At 33.9% G+C, this 22,892-nt stretch overlaps 1 protein-coding gene across 50 annotated transcripts in view; it reads left to right on the forward strand.

The window, feature by feature from the left end:
- ANK2 (ankyrin 2) overlaps positions 1 to 22,892 on the forward strand; it is a 568,766-nt gene that overhangs the window by 422,186 nt on the left and 123,688 nt on the right. For 47 of the 50 annotated variants that reach the window (XM_037731960.1, XM_017510194.2, XM_037732068.1 and 44 more), the window contains 8 exons: positions 1,060 to 1,245; positions 1,634 to 1,657; positions 4,512 to 4,610; positions 6,122 to 6,220; positions 13,024 to 13,122; positions 16,638 to 16,835; positions 18,950 to 19,048; positions 19,213 to 19,311. In XM_037731960.1, coding sequence (XP_037587888.1) covers positions 1,060 to 1,245; positions 1,634 to 1,657; positions 4,512 to 4,610; positions 6,122 to 6,220; positions 13,024 to 13,122; positions 16,638 to 16,835; positions 18,950 to 19,048; positions 19,213 to 19,311 — 903 coding nt within the window. The remainder of the gene's footprint in view (positions 1 to 1,059; positions 1,246 to 1,633; positions 1,658 to 4,511; positions 4,611 to 6,121; positions 6,221 to 13,023; positions 13,123 to 16,637; positions 16,836 to 18,949; positions 19,049 to 19,212; positions 19,312 to 22,892) is intronic. The other 3 variants (XM_037732061.1, XM_037732092.1, XM_037732106.1) reach the window with 1 other exon arrangement.

A 22,892-nucleotide genomic window follows, 5' to 3' on the forward strand; every position in this document is an offset into this window, starting at 1 on the left:
CAGGCTCGTCTCAAACTCCTGACCTCAGGTGATCCACCCACCTCGGCCTCCCAAAGTTCTGGGATTACAGACGTGAACCACTGCACCCAGCCTAGAATGCAAGTCTTTAAATTTACTGTACAATTGCCCTCATTTTTTTCTCTATGTGAATGGAAACTTCTAACTTTCAGACTTGTTTTCCAACTTTTGTGGATTTAAGGTGATTTTTTTCTTTCACATAAATAGAGCCAAAAATATATTACTTTTTTTAATGTACTTGTCACCTTTCCAGGAACTGAATACTTGTTTCTAGAGAGGAAAAAATATAGCTTTCCAAGTTTTCTAGCATGATTATCTACTGCTAAGTTTTCTCTACCTTTTAACTTTCCATGCTACTATTTTTTAAGTTCTGCCTTTTTAAGTTTAGAATTGAAAAACAGTTTTTTTACATTACCTAGCACATGTAATTTTATATCTAAATTGTTTAAATAATATAAAATTCAATTATTAAGAGTATAATTAATAAATTAGCCTAATTTGCCAAAGAGTTTTAGATAATATTGTTTCCTAAGCTTCCAAAATTGAATTGGTAATAGACAACTCCATTCATAGCGGTTGTTTCCCTAACCATTCAGAGATATTTAGTAACCTGCAGAGTCAATCATATATTTTACTTCCCTGTCTCAGTTACCATATCTTTGATTCCCAGTCGGACTTGGTCTCCATTATTTCTGCTCTTCCCACTTTTCTGCTTAACCTACAGAGGCATTATTTAGGATTGGTTCACACTTTAATTTTTCAATTGCAATCATACATTTAAGCATATCCTGTATGTAGTATATTTTGTTAAGGAATGCAGATGTTTTTCAAAATGCATAGAATAGAAATTAGAAGAGTCTGATTAAACTATTCCATAATATGGTGAATAACTGGTTATACTCTGCTTCTAATCTTCCCAGTAATATTTTATACTTTTGCTTGTCAATATTGATCATTAAAAGTTAGAGCCATTATTGCTTAGAATTAAATCTCTAGCATCTGAAGATGTTAACAGACAATTTTTATCTTCTATTTTACCAGGATGGCTTTACTCCTCTAGCTGTGGCGCTCCAGCAAGGACACAACCAGGCAGTGGCCATCCTCCTGGAGAACGACACCAAAGGGAAAGTGAGGCTGCCAGCTCTGCATATTGCTGCTAGGAAAGACGACACCAAATCTGCCGCACTCCTGCTTCAGAATGACCACAATGCTGACGTACAATCCAAGGTAAAAGCTGAACTCTTTGGCTGCCAGATTCCTCCTCGGGGATGATAAAGAAGTGGGCCATGGTGATAATGCAAAATTATTTCTGGTCATAAAAAGAGATAAATGACTTTCAGAGGTATTTCAGAAAGAAGGGGACCCCTAAAATATTAAATGCAAGATAAATTTTTTTAAAGATGAGGTTGAGCTTTTTAGAAATCTGCTTATTCTGTTTATAGTCATAAATAATAGAATTTTTTAAATTGTATTATGTAGTGCTTGGGGACATCTTTCAGTAGAATGCATTTTGGCTTGTTGGACCAGTATACCCAATTGCAGTGAGCAGATTGACTTTCCGTAATTTTGCATTGTGTAATATCTTCCCTCTTTCTCCCAAACTACACTGCTTCAGATGATGGTGAATAGGACAACTGAGGTACAGTATTGTGGTTATACCAAAATTTACCTTTTCTTTATTTATTTTTAGTTTTTGTCCAGTTAGAATAAATGCTCACTAATTCCTACTAATGATTAGAAGTTCCACTGATGGGAAATTAATTTGGAAACGTTTCCCATCATGAAGACAAACTGATAATTCAAAGATATTTAATGTAACATATATTTGAAGCATTATTTTTATCAGTAAAACTATTTAAATAGTTTATTAGAGCATGAAATGAAACTCTTTCTTAACATATATTTTAATAAGTGAGCTTTATTATTAACTTATTGCTGAGAAGAGATATAATTTTATTTCCTTAATGAGAATTCTCAGGTTAGAGTCTTAAGGAAGTGAAAATTTGGGAGGTTTCTTTGGCACTGAGTTTTGTCTTTTTATCTAATTGGAGTTTCTCTTTTTTTTCTGTATGCTCCTTTTCTTTATCACATTGTAAATAATCAGTGATGATATTGAGCATATCAAGAACAAACTAATTAATTTTTCCTGTAAGTCTTAAAATATTTGTATAGGATCGTATATTTTCCACATTCCAAAATAAGTCACATCAATCAATGAGAACATTAAGTTCAGAAGCCTCTCAGTGTGGTGTGTTTGTATATGTATGTATTTAGTAGTCTCTCCTCGGCCATTGCTACAGAGAGATACTAACACAAACATTGTTGAAGTATGTTACACAAATTAACCTCTACTCCAAGACAAGTGACTATTTATTCAGGTCTATTATTGCTTTGCTGAGGGGATTCTTTAGACTATCATCTTCTTTGATGACTAGGTTGTAGACCTCTGAGCATTATCACAGAGTATACTTGAATTATTTGTGTTATTTCTTTTGTTCTATATCTTTGCGTGGAACTTAGGTCAGAAACAACAACAAAAAGCCCAGCTGCTTGGAACTTGTTCACAATCGGAACCATACAATTTGATATCTTAATAACTGGTTTTAATACCTTTAATTTCTTAGATGCTTTTTGATAATTATTTAAGATACATTTTTGAAAGCAATATTGGCTGTAAACACTGTGAATGCAGGAGTTTAGGCGGATTTTTACTGAGTTATACATATTTCCTTGAAGACAATAGAGTAAAAAGAAGAGAAACGCCTTCATCTAATCCTCTAGAAATGTGGACTGTACCTCCTACCTCCATGTTAATCAGGGAAGAGTTCCTCTGAAGGACTGATACCAGTTTTGTGCTGATCCAAGATTCACAGCCTGGGTATCATTATGAATGATCAGTGAGGCTGCATTAGACAATTAGGTAGTTTATTTTTACAAATGATATTACTATATTTAAATACTTAGAAAATGATTCACTCAGAAGTCAATGTGTTTTTCTGAAACTAAATTGTAACATCAATAATAGACATACACTCAGAATATGTCTGTATGACAGGAAATATCAAGATAAAAATAAAACAAATTTAGTCAATTATTTCCTAAAATGTAAAAATTTGACATTTTGAAAAATAACAGCCAGATTGAGGACTGATTTTTCTCTCCATTTTGACATGAATATTGATATGATGTAAATGTAAAATAAAAATTTCTTGACCACAGTTAGGGTATTTGGATTAATAATTACTGTTCTTATTTTGTGTCTTGCTTCTCTCTAACTAAGAAATCATTTGTAGCTAATGTTGCTATGGAAATAGCACAAATTTTCATTACCTAAGGTATTTGAATGCTTATTTAGGGTGTTTTTAAAACAAAGTCACCAAAGCCTATGTATCTACTCAATAGAAATAAATGATTGTAATTTTGAAAATATTTCTTAAAAACAATACAGTAAACATCATAGTTCATTTCAAGTAAAAGAGAGCAGTATCAAGTAACCCCAAAACTGCAGAATAACTGTTTCTATTTTTCCCATAATCTTTTGTTAAGTGGTGAAAATTATGGAGAGTAAGAAAAATTATCAGATCTTTTTGTGCTTTAATGAGTTTATATGCTTCAAAAGAAAAGAGTTAATATGCTCCTATTGTGAAAATAGCAACAATTTTCAACTAGATTTTCATTAGAAAAAGAAAGAAAAGGGACTTTTTTTTTCATTTGATATTTTCAGAATTATTAATTTTGAGAGTAAACAGTTCTGTAATGCCCATGTAGGTGATTTAACCTGGTTGGTTAAAGTACATTTTATTGTATTGGTAAAATTTAATTCACATTCAAAATTGGGGTGAGCTGAACTTTTTCTTTCTTTTATGTTCCTATTGATACCAAGTATATTGTTTAATTTTTGTTTTTTAGTTATTTTATCATGATAACAACATAATCTTACTACACAGTTGTAAAATGGTATAGGAATATCAAGACAGTGTAAATGACGTGGAACAAATTCTATATCCTCTGTAAGAATGTTTCAACATATTTCTATGGTTCCAAAATTATAATGCCAACCAATACTGCTTTTTTAAAACAAAAATAAAACAAAAACACTGGTTTTGAATCTTTCTCTGAAAAGATATTTTAAAAATTTTATTGATACATTAATTCTATGGCTGAAACCTTGTGTTGTTTAATCATATTCTGATTTTAATATGCAAAACAAACTTAAGAAACATTGTGCATAAACAACAAATCTCATAAATAGATAAATATTTAAGGTAACTAAAAATAGTGTTGCCAATGAATATAGGATATTTATTTACCTCTTTATATATTTAGTTATGTACCACCTTATAACATTAAGATTTAAGATCTTACTAAAGCATTTATTATTGCTCATATATTAGGCAGACAGTTAGTTACCATGTGACTTTCTTCACTAATACAATGGCTGCAACAAAGATAAGTGAAGCGCTATACTGACTATCATATCTTTGCTTTCATAGAGTGGTTTTACCCCTTTGCACATAGCTGCACACTATGGAAATGTCAACGTGGCAACTCTTCTTCTAAACCGGGGAGCTGCTGTGGACTTCACAGCCAGGGTATGGATTAAAATAGTTTCTCATTCTAGATAGCAGTAAGTAAGTATTTTAACAAAGAGAAAAAACAAGACACCAATGCCTTTCTTAAAGATTTTATTTCTTTTTCCTTACCTGTGCTGGATATATTAGATTTTCCATTTTTTTTCCTTTAAATCACATGAAGTCATCTTGGCTTAAGCAGAAAATAAGAATGTTGTAAACTCATGCACAAATCATTTCCAATAGTTAGGGAGGACATTAATTCTGACCAGTGTGAATAGTTATATTTAACAATCATGCCATGAATCCTGATAAGTCATGTTAATAAATAGTTAAACGGTTAAAATGTTAAGTATAAAATATAGAAGTAGCATGTCTTGTGATGATTGTAGGGCACACAATTTGATAGGGAATTGTTTTCAATGAATTGAGAGTTTGTTCATATGAAGTCTTACTAAAATACATAAAAGGTGACATGTTGTTACATGTTTCATGGTATGCTTTTATTAGAAAGAATTCACTTACATGATAATTGCAGTAAATCAGTATAGTTAATATACAGTTAATGCAGAATATAAATATTCAAAATTATGACACAAAAAAATCAGGTACATATTTTTGCCATAATGACATGTGATAGCCAATAAAATAAGTAAATATAATTTGTATGCATAATATTTTTGTACTAAGAAGTCATCTGCACTGTAACTATGTTGTGTTATTTTCAAGCTGTTTTCTTACTGAATTATTCTGAAGGAGATGTTTGTTGTTGTTGTTGTTGTTTAGAGACAGGGTCTGGCTCTGTTGCCCAGGGTGGAGTGCAGGGGCACGATCATGGCTCACTGAAGCCTTGAACCCATAGGCTCAAATAATCCTCCTGACTCAGCCTCCTGAGTAGCTAGAGCTATAGGCATACACTACTATACCTGGCTAATTAAAAAAAAATTCTTTTTGTAGCAATGATGTCTTATTATGTTGCCCTGGCTGGTCTCAAACTCCTGGCTTCAAGTAATCCTCCCACCTCAGCTTCCCAAAGTGCTGGGATTACAGGCATGAGCCACCATGCCCAACTTGAAGGAGATATTTTTAAGAATCATTTTTATATTGGATATTAATATAAACATTTGTATCCTATTTTTAAGCATCATAAAACTTAGGATTCCAGACTCTTTAAGCACATGGATGTTATAGAAAAACTTTACACTAGGGCTCTATCTTAGGTAGATTTTAATTTGTTGTTTCTATTACAATAAAGTGTTCCCTTTGTCTCTTGACTGTAGCATGTACATTCAGCGCATATTTTGTAGTTATTGACTAACTTAGTTATGCAGTTTCATTCCATTTTTCATTCTCTAATTGTTTTGTGGTTCATGTGTTTTCTTGTTCCTTAAAAACAAAGTCATAGAAAGAGTAGAAACTGTGGATCAAATTACCACATAGGTCACAACCTCCTTTGTGGCCTTTAACACAAAGGCATCACCATTATGCCCTATCATACCCAACAGCTCTTGTTTGGTCTTTCTGTGATATAGAATGGAATCACTCCTCTGCATGTGGCTTCCAAAAGGGGAAATACAAACATGGTGAAGCTCTTACTGGATCGAGGCGGTCAGATCGATGCCAAAACTAGGGTGAGTATCTCTGTTCTTTCAATTTTCTACCACTATTATTTCTTTCAATCCTCATAGAACGCACCTCAAGACACCAGGTCATAAGCATAGTCATTGTGTTTTCAAGGAAATTGCTTTTTTGGAATTGATTTAACTCTCATGCAGTATTTAAAGGGTTCATGTCATAAAGTAAATTAATATTTGCTCATAAGTTCCCAGAGAAGCAAAATGTTGGCCCCTCAGTGAGCTAGTTTTTCAAGTTTTTGCTTATTGATTTTCTAGAAACAAAGATCAAAGACTGGGCTTACACAACTTGGTTTGGGGTAGTTATAAGTATCAGGTACCTGAACTAATTACCTTACATTAAGCTTGAGAATGTGGCTTTTACATAAAATATTTTAATACATGTTTACAATCTTTTGAATGTAACTATTCAATTCCTAATTCATTTTTCTTAAATGGCTATGCTATACTGACCTGCGCAGGGGATTTGCTATTATGTAGAAAAGCATACAGTTAGTATGCTAGACCTTTATTTATGTTATTTTGGTAGAAGTGCTATCCTTCATTTGTTTCAAACTTAAGTAAAATATCATTTCAAGTTTGCAATACACTGCAAATAGATAATAAGATAGGCAGTAGAGTACAGTTGTTGAAAGTACAGAATGAGGGCTAACTGCCTGATTTCAAATTCTACCTTTTACTATTAATAAGTTATATTACATTGACAGTTTACTTACCTTCTCTGAACTTACGCTAATAATACCGTTACCTCATAAAGTTGTGTAAGAATTAACTCTTAGCTATATTATTTACCTTTTTTTGGAAAAGTGGAGTAAATTACATAGCTCTTTTTGATATTTGATAATATTACTGACATTATACAATATATAATTAATTGCTTAAACATATAAGGAGTATTTCAATATTAATTCTCTGGAGTAGATTTTGTTAATCACAGACTTCAACAAACTTCAAATATGCCTATAATCCAAAAATGTTAATATGTGGTGTAATAAGTCCTTGTTAATATGTGGTGTAAAAAGTCTATCAAAGATGGGAAATAGAATATGTCTCTTATAGTATTTAACTTCAATTTATTTAGTTCTGAGACTTCATGTTTTTATAGTCTCAGCAGTAAAGATCAAATCCAGTTTCCTTGTAAATCTGAAGACTAGCAAACACTTTTGTTTAATAAACTTTGTCATCTGTAAGCTTCCAGGATCTATACCAGTCCCAGACTATAAATTATCATTTTTAATGACCTCAGGAAACTTTGCTTTCTTAATCTCATTTCTCTAAAGCTTTTGGTCCAGAATGGCTACATCACCTCACCTAGGAGAGGTTTGCATTCTGTCAAATCTTAGTTGTGATGTCCATTGTCTTTTGCATCAGAGTTTTATGTGGTATCTACTTTTTGCTTAGTAGGCATGACTATTTCTTTACCATACTGTGAGTATACAGAATTTGGAACAGTATGCGTTATGTTGCATGGTTTGCTTACCTGTTTTTTATATGTAAAGGAATGAGTTTTTGCACATTACTATAGCATCATTGCTAACATCACCAATGCTAGTGTAATTTCTTCCTATATGCTGCCTTTATGAGATTACTACTGGAAAGAAAGCATTTTGGAAATGCAAAAAATTTTTATCTTGGCCAATGTCTTAGGGATGCACATTGCTTTTATTAATGCTTTTTGGAGTATTCATTCATTATTGAAGCAGTTGATTTTGTTCTTATTAGTCACCACAATAATTACTTAATAAAAGTACTCTAATTTGTGTGGCTTACAGACATTTGGGTATAAAATTAAAAAGTCTAGCTCCAAATAGGCAGTGTATCTTCATAAAAAGAGTACTAAGAAATGAAGAGTAATGGATTCTTATACTAGTTCTGTGATTAACTAATTATCCTTGAGCAAGTTAACAATCAAATGTAAGCCCTGGTTTCTTTTATGAAGGGAATATTTGGGACATATTTTATATAGTGCAGCCTTTAGATACAGCAAATAAATTTCATTCAAGGATTTAAAAAGAATACAATAGGTTTTTTAATTATATACACTATATAAACATTCCATTCATTTATTCCTTAAATAAATAACTATTGAGTTACTGCTTGGTGCCGTGAACCCTGAAGATAACAACAGTTAACAAGACGGACTAGGTCTCTAGACTCACAGAGATGCAAGTCAACAGTTCAAGAAAATAAGAGTCTTCTGATAAAAGTTTAATAATAGGTTCTTTTTTTAAAAAAATCCTTGATTTGTAGCATTGTCTTTGCTGATTTCCATGGTATAAATCTTTCTACAGTGGTCAGCTTAGAGTTAGCCACATGGCATCACTAAATGCAGAATTGGGAAGAGGTGTGCAAAAACTGGCTCTCCTTACTTCATATGAGCTGGTTCCAGCATACCCCAGGATTAGGTACAATATTCAATGGTTGCACTGAACTTTTTTAGCACTAAACTTTCCCCCATAAGTTGAAATACTTCTTCCTCTGTAAGCAGGAGGATTTAAAAAGCATTGCTAAGTTCTTTTCATTCTGGCTACAGCTGACAAACTTATATCCCAAATGCAAAATAAAGTAGGAGGTAAATACTGAAATCAAGGACTGTGTGCTGAACTTGGGAGGCCAATTGTGGAACTATAATATTTGATTACTGAAATAAATGAATATATTTTGCTTTTCCTTTTGCCTTTTGAAAATAGAAATATGTTTGCATGGAAAATAGAAAATAGGAAAACGTTTGTATTAGTTCTCATGCTGCTATGAGGAATTGCCCAAGACTGGGTAATTTATGAAGGAAAGAAGTTTAATTGACTCACAGTTTTGCAGGTCTGGGAGGCCTCAGGAAACTTACAATCATGACAGAAGGGGAAGCAAACATGTCCTTCTTCACATGGTGACAGGGGAGATAAATGAGTGCCCAGTGAAGGGGGACACTCCTTATAAAACCATCAGCTCTCATGAGAACTAACTCACTATCACAAGAATAGCATGGGGGTATCTGCCCCCATTATTCAATTACCTCCCTCTGGGTCCCTCCCATGACACATGGGGATTATGGGAACTAGAATTCAAGATGAGATTTCAGTGGGGACACAGCCAAACCATATCACTGTTTAATTTGTTTTTGACTACACTTTTAGATAATATAATAGAGTTTCCATATATGGAATGCTTTTAAAGTATTATGCTTTCATGTTTTTGTCATTGACATCTCAATTTCCCACAGCATTTAAATTAACCATAAATATTCTGAATTTAGTATATTCTGTCAAGGATTTTCCTTTGATCTTATTGTTTTTCTTATTCATAAGGTTTTTATTATCTAGAGAATAGCAAGATCTATAGAGGCTTTTAGATAATTAAAATATAACAAACAAACAAATCTTACCCACAGTTACTTCTTTGCTCTCACCACTATGTTGGCAATCATTGAGACATTTTCTATCTTGTTGGCATTCTCATCATTGACAACTATCTAATATGAAACTCTAAGACATTTACACCAGAGCCTTTTTCTGGTATCTGAAAGGCCTCATTTCAATGTGAAAACATAAATTTTGTAGCTAGCTAAAATAAAATTATAAATTTAGTCTTTATTAAGGGCATTTTTTAAGCTTATTTATTATTTAAATGTAGAGATACCCATATAAGGATTATGTTTAAAATATTAAAAAACATATTTCAATGCAAACAATAAAAGGTAGGCAAAAACATTAAAGGATAATGAACAAAAAGCAACACATAGTGAAAAGGAGTCACCCTTGCTACTTGTTATTAGGTGTAATAATTAAAGCAATAACAATAATGGTTGTCAGTTGCCATATGCATATGTTGTTCTAGGCACCCTGCTATGTACTCTACAAATACCATCTTATTTTGTCTTTCTAACAGCTTATGAAGTGTGTATCATTTTCTTGTTGAAAATATATAGAGGACTTCATTTAAGAAATGAGACTACCAAAGGGAAAAATGAGTTTCAATGGAGTTATGTAACTTGACCTAGGACACACAACTTGGCAATCAGCAGAGCCTACCCATGTGAATATATAAACCTTAGGATACATTGTTGGAAGAATGACCTAAGCAGAGAGTCAGGGGAAATATGAAAAGATAAACTAGATAAGTGGCATCCCTACAATATTGGTTAATCTTCCTTTATCAAAGTTATCCACATCATGGTGTATAGTACATCAGTGTGATTGATTCTAGAGAAAACAAACAAGCAAACAAAAAATGGAGACAACACAAAGCGTCTCTGGAAGAAGGAAAATCCCATAACCTGCAACTACAAACTTAGGAATATAAGTAAAAAGATTTTGGAATACACAACCTTGAAAAGAATTTTTTTTTGGCATTAACTTGATAATGTGCTTTGTTGAAAATATTCAAAATCTAATAAAATTGATCCTGTTGGATAACTTGAATTTGATGTCATTATTGACACATCTTATAAGGACAGACACCTTGCATCATTAAATGTAGTATTTAGAACTAATTTAATCCATATTGTTCTTACACGTTCTTGTGGGTGTATTAAGTGTTCTCCATAAAGCTCCTATTACTACTCTGAAAGTATTTTGGAGGTTTCAACATGATTACACAAAGACTATTTCATGTAATTTGCAGAAAGCAATACATTACCTTTTCTAAAAAAGATGTGAGGCAGCATTCCCTCCTTCATTTTTCAAACAAGACTTGAAAGTTAAATAGGATAAGAGACTTCATCTCCACTCTATATATCGTGAAGTTGAGCCTTAGGGAGATTCACCCATAGTTGCTGATTTGAGATTCACTGCAGGAATCCATGGCTCCAAAGTCCATACACTGAACCATTGAATATGATGCCTGTGTTCACCATGTGGGATTTCTCAAACCTTAGATCTCCACAAAGCCCCCACCAAGAATATGTTTGAGAAACCATGCTATATCTATTGTTATGTCACTTACGTAGTAACTAATGCTCTAGTTCCACAACAGGGTGCTGTTATCAGGATTCAAAAGTGTAATCATTGTCATCATTTTACCAGCATAACTCTTAGCCTCCTGTCTGGCAAACTTTAAAATAACGTAATATCCCAACTGCAGTAAATACTTTTTTTATGAGAAGGGAATCTTTTCAGGCTAATTCTTAGGTACCCAAAACTTCAAAATCTGTTTTGGTTATTCAATATCTTCCTAGTGGCTAAATGGATTTCACAAAGCAAGGAATCATTATCAGTCAAGGTCCTAGCCAAAAGCAGAGGCCCAAATTCGATCATTTTATTAGACATTATTGAAGGGTCTATTTATAATATTGTGTAGTCTGTTGGAAAGGGATAAGGGACAGTGTAGAATCCTAGGGGCTAGTAACAGCGGGACTCAATACCTCTGCTCGACCTAAAAAGCGAGAAGTAGAAGAGGCTCCCAGAACTTCAGAGGAGAGAATTGTGTGGCAAGGCTGCTTTGGCAGGAGAGTAAACTTTGGTCAAGACACACAGCCAGATTTAGGAGATCCCTTGAAGTTCCTTTCATGTCTTGCTGCATTGGCTAAGCCCAACTGGAAGCCAGAGGACAAGGCAGCTCACTGATGTCCCTTAGAGCAGCCAGTCTGTTGGGACACAAAGCAGAGTGGAGAAGGGTAGTGCATGGGTCTGGAGGGGCAAGCAGAAGCCACCTAGCATAGAAATCCCAGCGTTGAGTCAGAAAGAGTGTTGCAATTCAGAGAAATTATTTTTATTTGGAGTAAAGCATAGCCTGGAGAGATGGTCCTGGAAGTAGAGACACAAACGAGAGGCCATTTGAGTTCTGGATAAATCAGAAACTGCTGAAATCCTCTTAACTACTCATTATCCATTCTCTGTGATTTCCCCACCTTCTCCACCTCTATCCTTGGGACAATCTTTTTTTCTTTTTCCTTCAGCCTCAAATTACCAGTAAATTTATATGCTCAGTATTTCATTTTCTCTCTCACTTCTTGACCACCGTTACTTACATTTTGCCTCTCATTTCCCACCTGCTCTGCTTTTTGGCCATGCCACCCTAAAGAGAAATAAAATGTAAAAGACAGCGAGCACTTGGGAATTGCTCTGGAATAAGAGGCTATCTTAGAAGTGTTAAGGTCGGAAAGTTTTATAAATAATGTAGCATATAGTTCTGCCATATTTTATTTAATAAAGTTAGAGTTCTAGTTATTAATAATAAAGTTCATCTTTGGGAATCAATTATGTGATTTTCAAAATGTTGAAATATATTTGTGAAAACATTTAAAATAGCCTAAGAAATGACTCTTCCTTTTTACAAGCATTAGGAGGCATTTTAGGAGAATTTATGAAAGTGGTGACAATTCAAAGGAAAACATATTAAAAAAATACACTAAGAAAAAGTTTTAGGTCAAAGTGTATTAGAACAAACAAAATGAAAACAGTATAACCTAATGTAATCCCTGTTTTGGGTTCTAGTGAGTAGAGCTTTAAAGTTCAACAAATGGCACGTGCTCTGCTTTTCCATCTTCTTGAATGTGCAAACACATGACCAGAAGCCCATTTCATTCCATTGACCCTCCACACAGGGGATACCTCTTGCTTTCTCCCTGTCTCTGTATTGTTTGTCTTTCTCTTTCTCTCTCTTGCTGTCTGTCAAGATCTATTTCTGACTTGTTTTCTCTTTCACTCATCTTCTTTCTGGTCATTTAACAAATTGCAATTCTGTTATTGATTTATTGAGTGATCAGGACTGAGTTTAGGGAACTCCCTCTTTATGGTTACAACAGATGCAATGTAGATTTTTTTTTTTAAGGGAACTGGGGCTCAATTCTTTAATTCTTTTTGCAGGATGGGCTAACACCACTTCACTGTGCGGCACGAAGTGGGCATGACCAAGTGGTGGAACTTCTGTTGGAACGGGGTGCTCCCTTGCTGGCAAGGACTAAGGTGAGTCATTATCAGTAAAATAGGATCCTAAGGAATTTTTAAGTCACTTTTTAAATTATCTCTATTCTTTTTAAATAGAAGCATCAGCCAAGCATTTTCTACTTATTTAATAATCGTGTGCTAGGAATAGGAATATATATCAAACTGTTTAAAAGTTATTAAAATAAACAGATATATGCATCGAGATGTATTGAATGTGTGCCTTCAGGGTTTTTTTTCTATATTTTTACCTGTTATTCTTACTGCAGATGAAAATTTGAATACATCTGTATTTTAATTATAAATGAGAATATCTCTTAGATTCTGAGTCTAGGTTTTTATGATCCTCTCAGATAACTATGAAATATATATAAAATTATCTTTTAAAACATCACAATTAGCAACATGAGTTGAATCTTTTTGCTTATCCAATCTTTATCTCATAGGCAATGATAATAAAAAATAATTTCTCAACAGTGGTATTGGCTGATTATATTGAAGATTAGTAGAGGTGATTTGGAAAGCACAAGTTCAATAGGCCACCTACAAAGAGCTATTAGAAAGCATACTTTCTTTATGACATAGTACATCTATTTTTTAAAATGTCCTTCCTGTAAAATCAAGTATCATTCATATGGAAGGATCCTGTATAAAGTGTCTCTGAGTGTACAGTTATATTCATGTATTCATGCATCCAACTATTACGTAATGTTAAGATACATAGATACAATTTGCCAGGCAAGTGTTCTAGTCACTAAGGCACCATCAAGATGAATAATACACAATCTATAGTTGCAACAAGGTCAGAATTTAGTGTGCATGACAGAAGGGAGATAATTATAAAAATTAGAGATATGTACAGGGTAAGAAACACAGAGAAGATGAACTAATCAGGTTAGAGTGAGGGGATACTGCTCTCTTGGGAGTGGAATAGGTGCCTAATGCTAGACCATTCCCCTCCCCTTCTGTATTAGTCCGTTTCACGCTGCTGACAAAGACATACTTGAGACTGGGCAGTTTACAAAAAAGGAGGTTTAATGGACTCACAGTTCCTCTTGGGGAGGAACTCACAATCATGAGGCTGGGGAGGCCTCACAATCATGGTGGAATGTGAAAGGCACATGTCACATGGCAGCAGACAAGAGAAGAGAATGAGAACCAAGCGAAAGGGGTTTCCCCTTATAAAACCATCAGATCTTGTGAGACTTATTCACTACCACGACAACAGTATGGGGGAAACTACCCCCATGGTTCAGTTATCTCCCACTGAGTGCCTCCCACAACAGAAGGGAATTATGGGAGCTATAATTCTCAGGCCAAATACCTCATGTCATGTTGGACTCTTCTTTTTCTCACTTTTCACATTCTGTCGCCAAACAGTGTCACCTCTTCCTTCAAAATGTATCATTAAGTCAGCAGCTTGCCAACAATCTCATTACCACCACTCTGGTCCAGGTCACAATCAACTCTACCTGGAGGACTGCAAGAGCCTCCTAATTGACTTCCTTCTTTTGCATTTTGCCTGTATAGTCTATTCTCAGCACAGCAGCAAGAGTAATCCTGTTGCCCTAAACCTTCCAACAGCACACCGTCTCTCTGACTAAAAATCAAACCTGCATGGTCTGTTACCACTCTGAATTCCTCCCCTCATCCAGCAACCTCATTCACTCGCCTTAAGCCACATTCTTCTCCTTACTGAGTATCGATATTGATCATGCCAGGTATAATACCAACACAATATGTTTGCACTTGCTTTTTCTCTGCCTCAAGTGTTTTTTCCCCCAAATCAACAAGACTAGCTCTCTTACTTCCATCATGCCAAAACTCACCTTCTCAGTGAGGCCGTTTCTGGACATCCTATCAAAATTGCACCCATGTACATAAACTCCCTTGGCCGTTCTGTGCTTTAGTTTTCTGCTTTCCATTGGCGGCCATTTAACATACTGTATAGTTTATCTTACTATTTTTAAATTGTATGCCTGTCTTCTATACTAGAATGTAAACTCAGTGAGGATGGGGGTTTCCTGTCTGTTGTGTTCTGTTCTGTATTCACAGTACTTGAAAAGGGCCTGAGTAGGTGCAAAGTAAATATGTGTAAAAACCAACACAGGCAACAGAGCAAGATCCCAACTCTACAAAAAAACAAAAAACAAAATTATAAAAAATAGAAAAACAAAAATCTAGGAAAAAGACCCAAATGAACAGAAGAGTAAATGATAAATATCTTATTTTTCACATAAATAACCTTCAAATAGGTAAAACAGCATCAATGAATGATAATTTTAAAAAGAAACATACAACGCTCTAGTCCAAACATCATCAAGGCTTGAATTTCTTCTACATTTTGCCCTTGACAATTATCTTCCCCTCATTGCATAAACACCCTCTCATCAGTCTGTTCCTCCCTTCTAAACTTATTTAATGAACTTCTAAATATGAAAGCAATAGTTATGAATGAAGATTATTTCAAAATATATAATTTGTGAGTCACATATACTCTACCACTCATCATCTACCACAATTAAGAATTAATGTATTTGTTTTTGCGGCCCCTCACTGTTGAAATCACTTTTCTTTTTGAGAATATTGCGCTGGAGGCCTTTTCTGGCTTCTTATCCGATGCAATTTCTGCTTTGTTGAATGTAATGGCTGCCAGACTGGATACTTGGCCAACAATCCTTTTTCTAGTGGCCATATTTGTGTTGGTTATTAAGAAATCCCATCTCTTTAATAGGCACATTTTTTTTAATTTAGTTTTTTCCTAAGTTTACATATTGTTTCCTGAAAGTTTGTTTAGCTTTTTAAAAATGACAGTCTTACCTAATCTGATGAACAGTGCATTACCCTGCTATCGTGTGTTCCTGCTGTTGACTTCATTTTAGAATTAAGGCTAACACTGTTTTGGTCCATATCAATGATGGGAAATTTGGATAAAATGAGGATAGATTATCCTCAGATTTAAAAGTTGTGAGGCCATCAGCACATGGCCTACATTCGCTCACACTCTTCTAGCTCTTACCTACCTGTTTTCTCGAAGTCCAATTCAAGTATCCTTATACTATAGGAAAAAGGAATTGTAAAATTTCACAGCAACATGGATCTAAAAGATGATCAAAATTTCCTTACTCACCCATTTCCCTCTGTATTTATAAGAAATGCAGGCAGAGAGATTAAATGAATGTAAACTGCTATGCATGAAGTTGGATACAAATAACTTAAGCATCAGCTGTTATCTACTTTTCTGTATTTAATATTGTCCTAATAACTGTAAAATCAAGCTAAATTACCACACATACCATTCATGACAGACATACTAATTTGTCTTTTTGTCTGTGGTAGCATAATTATGAAATTAAATATTCTGTTAGTGCCCCTTTCCTCCAAATATAGTCTGCTGTATATTCTGATGTCAAATGGAAATTATTTTTTCCCCTGCCACTAACTGTGTTAGAGATCATCAATCAACTTTGCTGTATTTTGGAATTTGAAAATAATGAAAAAAAATTGATGTTATTTTGTTTTGTTTTTATGTGCAGAATGGGTTGTCTCCACTACACATGGCCGCCCAGGGAGACCACGTGGAATGTGTGAAGCACCTGTTGCAGCACAAGGCGCCTGTTGATGATGTTACCCTAGACTACCTGACAGCCCTCCACGTTGCTGCACACTGTGGCCACTACCGTGTAACCAAACTCCTTTTGGACAAGAGAGCCAATCCGAACGCCAGAGCCCTGGTAAACTTGGCCCAGTCCACATTAACTGAATACGGATTGAGACAAGCAAACCCAGATTCATTGAGCAACATGCATATACCAGCAATGCATGGTTACAGATATGTAGTTAATTCTGCTAAATTTGTCAGCCTTCACAATCAGCCTGTCTACTTTACACCTTCATAGTTTGCTAGCGTATGCTGGTGTGCAAAGATGTATTTAAGGGAACACCAGTGTAACATTTCTGAAACAAGTGAGTTCCAGGCAAATCGATATGAAACCTTTGGAGTGATAAGCAGTTTTAAATGGAAAATAGAAGTTGAAAAATAGGAAATCACAAAATAAATTCTAGATACCTTTGGATAAAGTTAAAACACGAGTGTCAAAAGTTGAATTTATTAATCTCTTTTTGGAAAAAAATAATGGTGAATACATTTGACTATGTAAGAGAGTATAAAATGTAAGCCTATCAAGAGTTCACTTGAAAATTTTTCTTATTGGCTTGATTTCTCAACCACTGGCTAATAGAAAAGTTATGCCTAGTATGTTACTGCTTCAGGAATCATTTTATATATACCATTTCAGGAATTGCCCAAGAGAAAATTCCAAGAGGCTGTTTCTAGACCAGCTTTATGTCTCCCCAGTTCTAATAGTGAATAAATCTTCCTTGCTTCACTTATTTTCTAACAATAATCATTGGAAGTATTAGACATGTACTAATTTATGCCTCTTGTTTCCTAATTCTCAAACTAAAAGTAAATCCTTTTTTCTATGTGTTTACATGGTTTGTGTCAGTTAAAATTGGTCTTCAGACAATCAGTATTTAAGCTGAGAGACCATTATAGAAATCGTCAAATACTAAATATGATTTCTATGAAATTTTTTTCCATTGGAATCAATTTATTGATAATTATATGGGAAGTGAATGTATTTTCTGGTTTACATATAATTATGTGAAAATATTTCTTTTCCCTAGGGAGTCAAAAACATTAATTTTCAATTGGATAGTGGTCAAAAAGCTTATAAAATATCACAGCCTGTTAATTGCAAATATTTTAAGTGCTGCATGTGCATGTGGCTATTTATATCCGGCATGTTGTATAGCTCATACACAGGGGAAATGACTTAACCAATTAATTATGTTTGTCACTCTATTGTGAAAAATAAGAAGAAGTCATCAGCTTAAGTAAGACCATATGCTTTCCTGAGAACTGCTAGTTTGTAAAAACGTTGATTGATGATTGGTCCATGTTGGGACATACAAAACTGTTAGCTGGCATAATAGACATAACAAAGAAACAATCTTGAAATAAAAAAAATATATGTAATATACAACAAGTAAGCATGTGGCCAGCTAACATATTTTTCTTAATTTGCCCCCAATTCCTGTGCATTAGCTTAGTTCACCAAGTTAGAAAGTACCTGACAAACTTCTCCACATTTCTTTACCCCTAGAGCCACCTCCTTGCAGTTATCCCAGAAATTCTCCCTACATTTCTGGAAACTATTCAGGAACGTAACAGTCATTTCTTTATACAATAAAATTTATTTGATTGGCATATATGTTATAAAAATGATATAAAAACATATCTTCTCTATATAAAAATGATCAACATAATGATATCTGCAGACTTGAAATAGCCCTTTATAAAGAAAATAGTAGCAAAGTTGAAATATTTCCCCAAAGGCAATATATTCTTAGATTTTTAAGTAGATGAATAATTCTTATGCTCTGGGAAATGGCCCTTCAGAAGAATATGTGCTTGTCTTCAATTCAAGTAATTTCATAACCTGGACAATCAATATACCTTAAAACATTTTAGAACTTCTAAAACATAATTGCTTGTCTATTTTTCTTTCTTTAAAGAGGAGGAGGACCATGTATTTTTCTTCACTTTTGTTTTCTCTGTGACCACACAAACAGAATTATGTACAGGCCCACCACACATAAGCAAAGTTCAGTGCCTGTAGGAACACATCACCATTTTTCTTTCCAAATTCCAGCATCTACAGGGAATCGAAGAAATGGTAACATTATGTGACGATGTAACATTATTGCCTGCAATGTGCCAGCATGGAGTTGTGTGAGAATTGTTTCTGCATGTTTTCAACTAACTTGATTGTCTTTTGCGCAGAATGGTTTTACTCCACTGCACATTGCCTGCAAGAAAAACCGCATCAAAGTCATGGAACTGCTGGTGAAATATGGGGCTTCAATCCAAGCTATAACAGAGGTAGAAAAATGTTTTAGCTTGTCACAAAGCATTCCTTCTCTTACTCCTTCCTCCCTTTCCTTTTTCTCATCTTCTGTCCTCTTCACTCAAGTTTTATTTATCTGAAGAAGCCCCAAAGCCCCACTGGTGCAGAGGAGTAAAACTGCTGTTGCTTTGTTTCGCAGTCTGGCCTCACACCAATACATGTGGCTGCCTTCATGGGCCACTTGAACATTGTCCTCCTTCTGCTGCAGAACGGAGCCTCTCCAGATGTCACTAACATTGTGAGTATGGCTTGGGTCAGAATAACCCCAGGGAGGAAGAGCGAGAGGAAGAGAGAGTGTGGGTGTATGTACCTGTGTTTGCGTGTGTGTCATCAAAGTAAGCAAACAAGCTTTGAGAAGGGCCCTTGTAATAACATATTGTTGGAATAATTGATAGAAGTTCGCTGAAAAGAACCTGGATAGGGTAAGAGGTGTTATAAAGTAAAATGGAAGCAATGAAGTAAGACAACTTAAGATTCTGGGTGTAGTAGGTGGATTGAAAAAGCATCTTAAATGCATTTTTTTAAAAACAAAATACATTTTAAAAGCTCCTCTGAAAGTGAATGGATAATTGGTTGGAATAGAATCTTCAAGGCTTACTCTAGTTGCTTGAGGGAATTGTATTCTAGTAATTTTCATGAAAACATCGGATCAGTACCATAATCAATCTTAACAAAAGATTAACCAGAGATAGATCAGTATCAGGGACTTTTACTTGGTATCAAATTCTTCCTTCTTCAATTACATGGATTTCCCATTTCTTAACATTACTTCGATTTTTACTTCTGATTTGATCTGGTTTGCTATAGTGGAGGCTTTTTTTACCTGAAAGTTATACCACGTATCCTAGACTGAATGTTGGTCTTCAGACCAGTTTCATTCAGTCAACAAATACTGAATATCTCAGAATTTTTCTACATAATCTAAATTAGAATTTTCACTTCTAATCTCTTTACATTTCTCTCATTTTCTTGGATTTTGTCCCTTTAAATTTTGGTCATTGTGACATGACAAATTATCAAATGCAGATTTTCTCCTGAGCAAGAGAACTACTCTGCACAAGGTGCAGGCATGTATTTGAAGTTCAAGAAGGGCAGTAGGGTATTGAGATTCACATGTGCAACAGAAATAACTCCCTCCAAACAAATGTTAGTGCTTATTATAAAAATGAGTTATGTTTTCAGAAGCAATTGATTAGCACTTGTTGCTAATTATTGGTATCTCATTCCATTTAAGTTGTGAAAAGAATGTCCAATTTCACTTTTTATTTGTTTTCTCCCTCATATTTCTGTTTCTCTGTATTTCACACACTATTTCCACAGCGAAGTTTCTGATGGGAAAATCAATTTTGAGAATTAATTTAATTGATTTAAAAATCATTTAATATTCTCTCTTCATATTATTCAGCAATCAGAGCATAAAATAATTGAATAATTTAAAGTCTGTATTTGTAAGTTTTCTTAATTATAGCTTATTGGTCCTAAGATCATAATGTTATATGCTAATCTTTATTTACTCCATTAGGCATAAGAGTTAATTTCACAAAAAAATGTGCTAATGTAAGTTTAATTTCTAGTCACTTCTTAGAACTTTAAAAGTAATCATCATCCCCTCCCTTTTTTTTTTTTTTGAGATGACCACCCTCCTTTCTTAAAAAAATTGAGAACTGAACAGACTTACATACAGGCCAGTAACATTAAAACCAAAACAAAAAACAACAAACAAACAACCAAAAACCTCTGTGTTCTTGCCTGCCTTTTCCTTTTTTTTTCTCCACCTTTTCTTATTTGCATTCCAATGCCTATAGGATCACAGGAGCAATGGTGACATTATGTTACAATATGTTATTACGTCATAAGGATAACATGTACAAGAATATTCTGTGGATTGCTTGATTGCAATCCCCTAAATTAATCTCTTTCAGGAGAGATTTTTACAAAATCTTCAAAAACTAATCCATATAAAATGGTTGTGGGAATTGTGGCCACTCTTACTTTGCCTCTTTACTAACCAATTCCAAATCTTCTGATGATTATGGAATTGTAATATATTCCCTTCTATTTAAAAAAAGTTATGTAGAATACATGTATATTTTCAAATAAAAATGAAATATTAATTGAAACAACAATTTTGACATGTTTTTCAACTTGTTGAAGACTCTCAAATTTGACAATTGCTATATTAAACTTTAGCTTTCAACTGTTGGTCATTTAAAATTCTTCATTTTACCTATTCATTTGTCCATTATATTATCTTTCCACCCAGGTCTCTCAAAAGAAATTCTTGAGAGGGACATGCCAATATAATCTCTGTGTTTTCTAGTTATTTTTTTGTAAGATACATCCTTCAGGAAGCAGATACCATATTGATAGGGTTGCCAGGTAAAATATAGGACTCTCAGTTAAATTTAAATTTCAGATAAACAATAAATTTTTGCATATGATCCATGTGATAGTTAAGATATACTAAAATAATTATTTGTTGTTTGTCTGGAATTAAAATTTAACTGGCTTTTACTTTTAATTTCTAAATCTGGCAATCCTACATTTAGAGGAATTTAACTTTCTCTAGGAGTGGGATGCCTGTGAAGTTGTGTTTTCTCAGAACATGAGGATATAGCTACTGGATCCAAAATTCTTTGCAAGTTGATTAAGAAACTGTGTGAACACTGACTGCCTGCTTGCTGTGTCAGAGTTGGCCACTTCCTGACCCTAAAATACCCCACCCTTGGAGCCTTTGTGTGTTGCCTGAAATCATGTTGCATTTTTGAATGCAATGTTGTTTGTTGTGCTTTGATGCTTTTCAACTTGATGTGCCCAAAGTGGAAGTCAATGTAGCCTGTCAGCAGAGTCAGTTTTAATAACTGAGAAGAGTGGCATGAAATTTAGTACCTGCTTTGGACATGAGTGTACCCATTCTCTTGCTAGTTTTGTTTTTGTCTGAAAATTCACTCCAATTTTGAGGTTTTTGAGGTTTACCAGTAACTCAGTCATGTACAGACTTTTTTTTTTTTACTGAAAAATCTCCTTTTCCAGAAGGAGATTTTCCAATAAAAAAAAATTAATATACTTTGAAAATTAATCTTTGAAAACTAATTTCAAAGATTAATACACTTTGAAACCTAGAATGCTGAATTGCCAATTACAACACATCCATAGTCCAAAGTATTTATCGACAACCATAGTAATAGAAAACTAAGTATTTTAACAACTTTCGAGAATAGAATGCAAAGTCTTACAAAGTTTTATGTTCCTTCCTATAACAAATCAATGGACTAACGATAAAGTTCACACATTGTATTATGCTTAAAAATTTCCCCCAATCCTTAAATTTCACTGGCTTCAAATAAGGAAGACAAGGCTATTAAAAAGGGGTGCCTGACAATCAAAAAATGGAAGATATTTATTAAAAATATATATCCTGGCCTTCATTTTCTTATTTATTCTTATATTAAACAATGGTAATATTAATACAATTCTTATTATTCTTATATATAAACAATGATAATATTTATACAAAAGACAAAGGGCAATTTACAGTAAAAATCCATTATGCCAGAGGCATTAGATAAGAATTAAACAAGACCATTATTATAAAGTGGAGAGACCATATATATGTTTATACATAATCTTTGTTCGAATATAAGCTTTAGTCCTTTAGATTAGATTTTATATCTAATCAGTTTCAAGTATATAAAACCCATAAAAAATAACAAGTATAAAATAAGGGTTTTAGAAATATTGACCAGTACTGTAAACCTGGCTTAAAAAATAAACATGAAGGCTGGGTGTGGTGGTGGATGCCTGTAATCCCAGCTACTT

This window comes from Cebus imitator, unplaced genomic scaffold (assembly GCF_001604975.1).
Source record: "Cebus imitator isolate Cc_AM_T3 unplaced genomic scaffold, Cebus_imitator-1.0 Scaffold17, whole genome shotgun sequence".
In the NCBI taxonomy this organism is placed as follows: Eukaryota; Metazoa; Chordata; class Mammalia; order Primates; family Cebidae; genus Cebus; species Cebus imitator.